At 46.4% G+C, this 10074-nt stretch overlaps 1 protein-coding gene across 1 annotated transcript; it reads left to right on the forward strand.

The window, feature by feature from the left end:
- Positions 1-3008: 3008 nt before the first annotated feature.
- PPA1 (inorganic pyrophosphatase 1) lies at positions 3009-8760 on the forward strand (the record flags this gene model as incomplete). The annotated part of the gene is made up of 7 exons (XM_010177738.1): positions 3009-3062; positions 3528-3647; positions 5625-5711; positions 6024-6150; positions 6649-6776; positions 8314-8399; positions 8626-8760. Coding segments are annotated over 7 exons (737 nt in total), but the record flags the coding sequence as incomplete, so codon positions are not given.
- Between the last annotated feature and the right edge of the window lie 1314 nt (positions 8761-10074).

Here is a 10074-nt window from a genome sequence, read left to right on the forward strand (position 1 = left end):
AGGTGGCTGGTGTGGCCTCCTTGGTTTGGGGTAGGTGATAAGAGCAACCATCTCTGCCCCAGGGGTGAGTACTTTGTCAGTGTTGCTCTGGGAGTACGGTCCTATAGGTCTGAAACACCCAAGGGAAGCACTCCCACTCCCTTATACTGCCTCTCAGCAGGAGCACCTAATGGAGTTAATTCTTTCCTGTGATGGTGCTGAGACACTGGCCCAGGTTGCCCAGAGAAGTTGTGGATGCTCCTCCCTGAAAGTGTTCAAGGCCAGGTTGGGTGAGGCTTTGAGCAACCTGGTCTAGTGGAAGGTGTCCCTGCTGATGGCAGGGGGGTTGGAACTAGATGATCTTTAAGGTCCCTTCCAACCCAGACCATTCTGTGATTAATTACCACCGGCTCTTCCAAAGAATGGGTGTTCTTTTCTCACAGTCTCTAGTAGAGTGACACAGGAGAACAGAACTAATGATCTCATTCTCATGTTTATGTCTGTGATATGAGTGGTTTCCTGGAACTTGCCCATGAGGTCACATGAAAGCGTTTTGGGTGAAAAGAAGCAGTTCTCTGTTTAGCTACATATCTATAGCTACTCCTATGAAGGCAGCTGCATGCTACATGAGCATACCTACATAGGGACGTATGCTCATGCTGCGTGACATTTCAGGCCTGGGTTTTGACTGCAGTAAGACTACTCTATGCCTGCAGTGTAATCAGCTGCTGAACAGGAGGTGAGGGTGTTAAATTCCCGCTGTAGCAGCTCTTGGGAACCTCAGCTCACAAAAAAGTGCGGCTGGGGAACCTGCCACATGCAGTGATGCAGGGCTTCTACCTCCTTGGGCAGCCGTGGTGAGTCAGATGAAGCTGCTCTGAATCACTGTCTGAAATGCCCCACCTCTAGGAAACCAAAACGGCTTCAGTTTGGACTGAATGATTTTTCAGTGGTAACTCGGGTTCTCTGACTGTGTTTCTTGCCTTTGGAGCTCATTTTTTCTTTTAACACATACTAAAAAGCTCTGCAGCTTGAGAAACGTGGTGGATGAACTGTTTTAATGTTCATGATGGAGGTGTGGTTTAAAGGCAGAGAGTGGCTATGGGAAAGGAAGAGTGCGGAATTGAGAGGTGAACCTCTAAAAAGCAGCTGATTGAGCTTTGAGGTGCAGGTGTTGTCAGAATATGCTGTGGGAAGTCTGAGGTGGCTTTTGCCTGCTCAGGAGGGAGAAGACGGGTTGCAGTCTTCAAGAAGCAGTTTCTGGGGCTGCTTGGGAAAGCAGTTTTCAAAAGCAGGTGTCTGAAAGGTAACTTGGAGAAGGAAAATCCAGGTAATATTACACTTTGCAGATGCTTGCAGAGCAGGGTGGGGAAGAGCAGGGGAGTGAGTATAGAGTTGAGAGGGTTTCAGTGGACTGGTAATGATTAACAAGGGAAACTGGACTACTGGTCTGCCTTCAGGTGCTTAGTGCTGCTTGCCAGCCTTTCTGTGCCAAGTCATTAAGAGAAATAAGTATCACTGAAGGTCACAGTCCCTGTAATTACACAACAGTGCTGCTCACATTAGATCTCTTTCTGTTGCTGGAGTGCCTCTCTGCAGAGATTTTACTTGTTACTTAGGTGGTTTGTTAGCAGCTATGGTAGGGAGCCCAGCTTGGAGCAAAAGGTTGTCTTACTCTGTCTGGACTCCTTGATCTTTATCCTTGGACACTGAGGAGATTGCAGGGTGGTTTTTTCAGTCTAGGGCTGGGATGTGCTGACCTTATCTGTACCTGTGTGTCTTGGCATTGCAAAGGAGCGACCTTGGACTGCTCACTGGGTGTCCTAGAGCAAGGCAGACCAAGTTGGGCTGTGGGGAAACCGCGAGCCTAACCAAGATGCATCCCCAAGTCATCTTTCCTTGCCTGCAAAGCCGTAAGCACCCTGCCTGGCCCGTTCTGATTGCCTCATTCCTTTCCTCGAGTTACTTACAAGTAAAACCAATATATACCTTTTTACATGTGAATTGCAAATGAGCAGTGATCCCCTGCAATTAAGGGGATGTAATAAACTTCTGTTAGGGAAGGCTGTGGGCAAAGGCAATGATGTAACAGCACTTGTTGCACAACAGCAATCTAATTATGGTGCAATACAGGTGTGAGGGATTTAGCAATGCTAATACTGCTTAACGTGGGGATTGGAAACCTTGTGGATGCCAGGGAGCAAGGTTTGACTTTTTGTTAAAAGCCATAATCTCTTCAAACAGCAATTGTTAAGGTTCAAGCATGGAAAAGCTTGTTTTCTTGAAGGGAAGACTGATATTGAACTCTCAAGAGTCCTCTCAGCACAGCTGGAGTCAACAGGAGATGTTTTCAAGTGTCACCTGTAAACTAGATGCTGCAAGATGTGGTTCTACAATTCTCCCCCTCATCTTTATCCTTGCACCATGCCACTGACAAGGTCTGCTTTTATACAAGTGTTGGCTCAAAGAGAGGGAGCTTGGGCATCTTTCCCTGCTTCAGGACAGACTGGAGTATTTGGGAGTGTTGTTCTCAGTCGTATCTCACGGTAGTACGTAGGTACCCATGTTATTAAATAGATGGCTTACTCCTGTAAGCCTTGTCTCTTCTAAATTGCCAGGGTGGCTCTTGCTGTAGCATTAAGCACTTTGTATTTAATAAATATGCCTAAAGCCTCATTTTGTTACCACCAGGATAGCTTGTATGGAGCTGTCTTGGATTTGTTTAAACCTACTGCTCTGCAACCTGGGAAACATGATGGAGAAGTTCATAGGTGGCAGCTGGTGAATGTGTGGGTGACTTCAATCTGGCTTTTGCTGCTGTCTTCCATGGGATTCAGCTTTGAGTGATGACGTGTGACTGACTGGGCTATGGGACTCCTGTCAACTGTGTCAAAACTGGCACTGGAAAAAAAAAAAAAGTTATGGTTTCCATTCACACTGTCTGGCTTTGATGCTTACTTGTGTGTGTTCCCTAGTTTAGAGTGTGGTCTTGAGATTCCTTCCCATTTACTGATATTTCCTTTCTTCAGAATGTGTTCAACATGGTTGTGGAAGTACCTCGATGGACAAACGCTAAGATGGAGGTAACTATATGACAGTTCCAGCTTAACTGCTTGAGCTGACTGGTTTATTAATCTCTGGCTTTGCCGATTCTCTCCTCCTCAATTCCACCTCTGGAATCAGAGTGGTTTCTGACTTCTCGTGTAAATACGTGCTTAGTGCTCAAGGTCTGGTATGGAGGCTGAGACTTGCAGAAGCTGGAATAACTCAGTATTCTTCTGTGGCTTCTGATGAAAGCAGCATCTTATGGCTGTCCGCCCAGCGTGGTTCTGACGTTTCTAAATCTGCTGAAAACTATATCCCACGAGATGGCAACGCAACAGGAAATTGAGTTGGCCTCAGTGTCAGCTCCTGGTCTCTTGGCTTGTCAGTTAGCAGCCAGCTTAGTTTAAAAAAAAAAACCACCAAAAACCAACCAAACCAACCCAACAAAACACTTGTTTTTCTTAGAGAGCAAAGTAGAGAGATTTATGTAACTTTTCTTTCAGATTGCAACAAAGGATCCCTTAAACCCAATTAAGCAAGACGTGAAGAAAGGAAAGCTGCGCTACGTAGCTAACGTGTTTCCCCATAAGGGTTATATCTGGAATTACGGTGCTATCCCACAGGTATTGTAAATTGTCGTGCTGGCTCATCCCTCATCCTTTCTGGTGGGGAGGAGGGAGGATGCCTGTGTGTGTCTCTGACTACTGCTGTGTTAATGAGCAAAAGGTCAGCTGAGAGTCTCATCTGGAACACAGCATTTGCAGCTGCATATGTAATCATGCTAATGAAGAGAACCTGTCAAGAAAGCAGGGGTACTTTTAAGTAGAAATATCAAGAGATAGGCTTGTAGCTAATGCTGTAAACAAGCTATCTGAGGATGAGCACCTGCTGCTAGTGGTGTAGATACCTGCTGTGTCACTCCTCTCCTTGGCCACTTGGCAGTTTGGTTGGATGGTAGTTGGCAAGTCCTTGTCTTTGGATGAAGGAAGCTGTCACTACACAAGGAACTGGGCATCTGGCAATGCAATGCCCTCAGTTCCTGCCTGGTGAAGCACAAAGTTTTCAGCTAATGGTATAGGGTCTCCACGTGCGGCCCCTAGTCTGAATCTTTGCAGAAGATTCTTCTTGCAGCAAATTACCTGGTTGTTTTAGACTTTGGATGTGGACTGTGAAAATCTGAATAGATCTGAAGACTGTATCTTTCCTGTGTCTGCCCCTCTTATTGTTCAGGTGTAAAACACACAGCTAGACTAATGTATCCACCTGTTGGGTGGGAGTAGATGTCCTGTTGTCAGTGTTGGATCCAAGAAAGGCACTCGGAAGTCCAGAGACTGTGTGAGGCAGATGTCTGCAGCTGCACAGACATGCTTTCTCTGAAACACCTGGCAAGGGGGGACCAACAGATGGTGACACCTTGACATGAGCTTTTAATTGGCTGGTGACTGCTAGATAAAGAGGAACTGTAAGCAAGACTGTTTGCCTCTGATGTTCTCTAAGGTTTGCGTTTCCTGTAGAGAAATAAATTGTCACTGATGGGAATTTTCACAGGGAAACACACTGAATTTTGTAATTCTGGTCTTGCTAGCAGCGCGTGCCGAGTGTTTTCCCCAAGCGGCTTAAGACAGTGTTTCAAAGTTGAACTGTTTTCTACTCGGATGGATTCCAGAGCCAGTTTCTTTGTACAAAATTGCGGCTTTTGAAGCCTTCACTCAGTCATGTGTTAGTGGATCAAAGATGTTTATGCATCAAGGGCAAGGGACCCAACTTAATGCTTCCTTGTAGAGAAGTGCGATAGCGATTGTGAAGAGTCCTTCAGCACCGCCCAGGTTTCAGTACATCTTCCTGAATGCTCCAGATGCATCACGAGGTCTCGACTATACCAGTCGTGTCCTGGCATGCAGAGATTTGGGAAAAGCATTCCTCCTTTTACCTTAGAGGTAGATGCTCCATATGATGCAAGTGGGCACAGTGTCCTTTTATCAGAAGTGTGTGTTTAAAGCAGCTGTTATTTTTGGAGGCATAGCTCCAATGCCTTCTGGAGTCCTGTTTTCCAACTTACCACTTCAGGTGACGTGCACTAGGACACTGGGTAGCATAGGGTACGGGACTCTGTGTTCTTATCACCACTGTAGTGTAACAGCCTGTCTTTAATTGTTTAATTAAAAGGAAACAATGCACCCTGTCTGTCTTCCATCTCTGTTGGACTGCTATCTGGAGTTCAGGAAACTTCTGTTAAGAAATGAATAGGGAGAGGAACAGGCAGGCAGCCAAATCAGTGAGTGTGCTTTATAGATGTGAACTTCACCTTTATGCAGCTGTGGAGCGGAGGAGGAAGTCTGGAGAGTTGTTGAAAAAAGGTTTGTCAGTAGGAGGGAGCAGCTTACCCTTGGCGAGATAAAACCTTTTAACTCGACTCAAACGGCTTTGCAGGCATGTGTGCAACAGCAGCCCAACCGCTAGAGCTGAGAGCAAGTGTGAAGTGGGCCATCATCTGTATCTTCCAGGCAATTGCATGCCTGAAATAAACCTGCTTTCTGTTTCCTCTTGAAACCTAAGAGTTCTTATGTGTGGGTTGGTTGTTTTATTTTGGTTTTTTGCAGACTTGGGAAGACCCAGGTCACAAAGATGAAAACACCGGCTGCTGTGGAGATAACGATCCAATTGATGTGTGTGAAATTGGAAGCAAGGTAATGCACTTTAAAGGGTAACTGTCTTGTGAAACGTGTAATTAATGTCTTTGAAGTCAATTATCCAGAGACATTATTCAGTTCCTGTCTCCTCTACCTGAAGAATGTGGTGTTTCCCTCCGATGCCTCCAGAGACTGTTGATGAGATCTTACAGTGTGTGAGCCTTGTGAGCCAGGGCTCAGGAACCGCTGATAAGCCACAGCTAATTTCCTGGTACTCGGCTGCTTGCTGAACTATTGCAGCTTGCACAGTCTCCTGTTGTGAATTCCTTGGAGGCATCACTACGGACAACAAGGTCTTTTTCCTTGCAGGTCTGCTCTCGAGGAGAAGTCATCAAAGTGAAGGTGCTGGGCACGCTGGCACTGATTGATGAGGGAGAGACAGACTGGAAGATAATTGCTATCAACGTTGAAGACCCTGAAGCAGACAACTATAACGGTGAGTAACAGGAGGGAGGGGCAGGCTCAGTACTTCCTTTTCTCCATCGAGAGCCTGCAGGAAACTTTCAAGTCGGGATGTGGACTTGCTCCTTCTATGCCATCATATTTATCAGATGTAATACTGGAAGGACAGCAGAATAGGGTATCATCAATCCTATGGCAAAACATTTTACTGCTGTTGGTCCCAAATGCAGTCCTCTGCGTAGCCTGGCATCTCGAACAAGAGGGTGGCTGTACAGCCTGACTCCTGAGGGGAAGGAAAGGGGTTGTCCAGTAAGTCTCTAATCAAAGCTGTTTAAATGTGTCCATGCTCCTGGGGGCAATGAGGATGTACTGTGAAGGAGAAACATTAACTTCCCTCTGCAGCTATCCACTTTGTATCTTTCCTGTAACCTGTCTGAAATGTTGCTAAAGAGGGGCTGCTCAGAAGAGCAAGGTAGTAGCTAAGTAACTTCTGTTACTAGATGTGGCTAACAAACCTTTTCTTCCTGGCTAGATATCAATGATGTCAGAAGGATGAAACCTGGGTACTTGGAAGCTACGGTGGACTGGTTCAGACGATACAAAGTACCTGATGGAAAGCCAGAAAACCAGTTTGCTTTTAATGGCGAGTTTAAAGACAAGGTAGGATCGCCTTGCTTCATTACTGTGAGCATGCAAAGGCACGCTGTCCAAAACCTGCTCTCAAGGTACATGGGGACACAAATGAGTAGTCATTGAGAGAATGGGTTTCTACAGGGCTGTATGGATAGCTGACTTCATTCTTCCTGCTGTTTTTCTAGCCTGCCATTCTGCTTGTTCCTGCTGCTTGAAGGAATACTAGGAGAATAAGCATAGAGTTATCACCTGGCTGCTGTTAGACATTACCAGTTTTTCTTCTAGATGACATTCATGTGGGATCGCTTCAGGTCTGGGAGCCTCCGTGTCAGAACCAGGATGGAAAACACCATGTTTATTTGTTCCTGCTCTGGAGCAAAGGGTGCTTGACATCACCCTTCACCTCCCTTGCTCACTGGCTTTGTTCCATTGCAGCCTGTTGCAAGTTGAAGTTAACTCGGGAGTTAGAATGCTTCTTCCTTCAGGCATAAAGTGTTCCTCACACCCTTTGAGTAAGGCTGTGCCTTGGCAGCATTATTCCTCTGCCTCTTCTCTGGGTTGGATCAGATAACTTACTGCTCCTGAACGGCAGAAATCCTGCTTCTGCGCCCTTCCTCCTGCCAGTCCTGGTGTGCCCTGAGTGGGTTAGTGAGGTGACTCAACTCCCGAGCTCCGGAGTTGGTGCAGAGAAGGGGAGGGCCTGCAAAGCCTGGTGTGGGAAGGGAAGAGAAGGAAAGGGTAAGGGGGCCTCAAATGGCATCACGTGGGAGTGAACTCGTCCCCTTCGACTGCAACACAGCACTAGGGTGGGCTGGGACATATCACTGCCCCTCAGGATGGGTGAAACCAGAACCAAGGCCAAGGCGGAAAACAGGGACAAAGAACCTCACACATGTTCCTGCAGTGTTTTATTTGGCTCTGGGTGGTATCAAACCAGGATATTTATTGCTGGTGTTCATGCTAACAAAGAATTGTGTGTACTTCCTTCTCCAGCTGACGGGATAATGCTTGAGCAGATACTACTAATTTTAAGGAAAAAAGCTGTGATATGCTTGGAAGCAGATTCGTTTTTAAATAGTTGCAAAGCTAGACTAGGTGCGTGTCTCTTCCTGTTGAACTGCACAGCAGTTGAATAATTTGCCTGGAGTGGAAGAAGGCTCCCAGATAGATTGGGATAAACTAGCTGCTGGACACAAACCGAGTGGGAGGAGCAGCGGTGTGGAGGTGCTTTTGTAATATAGCACTGGCCCGAGACTAGAATATCTGCGTTCAATTTCTTTTGGCCTCAAGCTCACTGGTGACCTTGGTGTCTCCTCCCATCTTGAAAGCAAAACAATTTGTATTGTAAAATCCCTGTTGTTTCAGCAGTTGTGCGCTGGGAGGTTGCTGCTGTTCCTGGGAGGTACAGTAAGGGAAGAGGTTTCTCTGAGCCCCTTTCAGAGTCAGAAACTGTCTAAAAACCAGCCTAGAAATACTGGTCTCTCGTTCCATGTGACTGATAGTCTGGAGAAGACGGTCTAGTGCTTACGCATAATCTGATGTTTGTTCTTATCTTCAACTTTAGGATTTTGCTGTGAATGTCATCAAATGTACTCATGAACACTGGAAAGCTTTAATAGCAAAGAAAACTGACGGAGGGGAGATCAACTGGTAGGTTAATACTTGTGATAGTGTGCATGTTCCTCTCCCCTAAACAAATGTCTCTGAAACTTCCTTCCCTGAGTGGTGCCGTGCTTTCCATTAGCTGCTGGCTGTCTCTGCAGGCCTTCCCCTTCAACTTGGCAACTATAACAATGATTCTTAATATTTCATTATTTAATAATCTTGGGGGAGAGGCTTGGCTTTCACATTCTCATAAACGACATTTCTCTTCTAGCATAAATCTGACGGTGTCCAACAGCCCTTTCTGCTGTAGTCAAGAGTGTGCAAAAGCTACTGTGGATGCAGTAAGTACAAATCTGAGTGTCCTACCCCCGACATTGGTGTCAGGCAAAATGATACGATTCGTTTGGTACCGTCAAACTATCCTTGCTGTGTGAATAGCATGTTATCTGCTCAAAATTTTTTGAATGACTGGACACAGCATCTGTTTCTGGAGGTGGAGCAAGCCAGACATTCCTCCAGAGGCTTCTACTTGCCCTTAGTCATCTGGGAGACAGAATCCAAAACAAGAGTTTGCATGAAGGGCTAAACTTCTGAACCATAGCTCAGCTGCCAGCTGTTCAGAGAGTGTTTAAATGTTTGGCCATCCAGGAGCTTCACGGCACAGGTCACCCTCTGAGAACAGAAAGACTAATTCCTGAGAGCCTTGCAGCAGGGACCTTGCACCCTTTGCAATGAAAGGTTTGAAGTTCCCAGTGTAGTACTCCTACCCAATTTCAGGACTTAACTGCATCTCCCCAGGCTTGTGAAGCGCTACTGTGGGCAACTTGAAAGGGGATAGAGGAATGGCACAGAAAAATCAAAACGTTTCCAGTCAGTGTATGGAAATGTGACTGGAAACCGGAGTCTCTCTGTAGCCTTGGAGAGACTTTTAAAACCACTGTCTTGATTTTAAAAGTGCTCCTATCCTCTGGTGGTATCCACATTACTGTATAAGTTTTTGAAAGTGTAACCCTTGCAGAGGATGTGTCACCAGCTGGGGACAACCAGCTGTCTTTGGTTGTTAAATATCAGGTGAAAGTGGTTCAGATAAGTTTTCCAAGAGTCCTTTGTCCTTCTATTCCACCATCACATTGTAGGTTTAAAAAAAGGCTGTCTGCAACTGTATAGATGCTGGAGTAACTGCTTGTGGTGAGGAGCAGATGGCACTGCAGCCTATGCTTAGAGCAGAGCAGATCACCTCTGGCATGTAGGACACATATGGAATGAGGAGGCTGTGCAGATGACAGGACTCACACTGCATGTGAGCTCATTTGTACCCTCACAGCTGACCAGCACTGACTGCCACAGACCAAGTTACACTGCTTAGATCTTAAGCTGTGCTCAGTAAAGACTTGGGCAGCTCTACGTGATGTCTAGTGAGCTTTGGGCTTAAGGTCAACCTCTGTCAGCAGTTGCTCTCTGCTAAAACTGGCTGGATCACCATGCCCAAAGAGTTGTGGTGAATGGAGTGAAATCCAGTTGGTGGCCAGTCAGGAGTGGTGTTCCCCAGGGCTCACTACTGGGGCCAGTCCTGTTTAACATCTTTATCAATGATCTGGACAAGGGAATCAAGCACACCCTCAGTCAGTCTGCAGACACCACCACGCTGGGTGTTGATCTGCTGGAGGGCAGGGAGACTGCAGAGGGATCTGGACAGACGAGATGAATGGGCCAGGACCAA

This window comes from Antrostomus carolinensis, unplaced genomic scaffold, assembly GCF_000700745.2.
Source record: "Antrostomus carolinensis isolate BGI_N321 unplaced genomic scaffold, ASM70074v2 scaffold26990, whole genome shotgun sequence".
Lineage (NCBI taxonomy): Eukaryota > Metazoa > Chordata > Aves > Caprimulgiformes > Caprimulgidae > Antrostomus > Antrostomus carolinensis.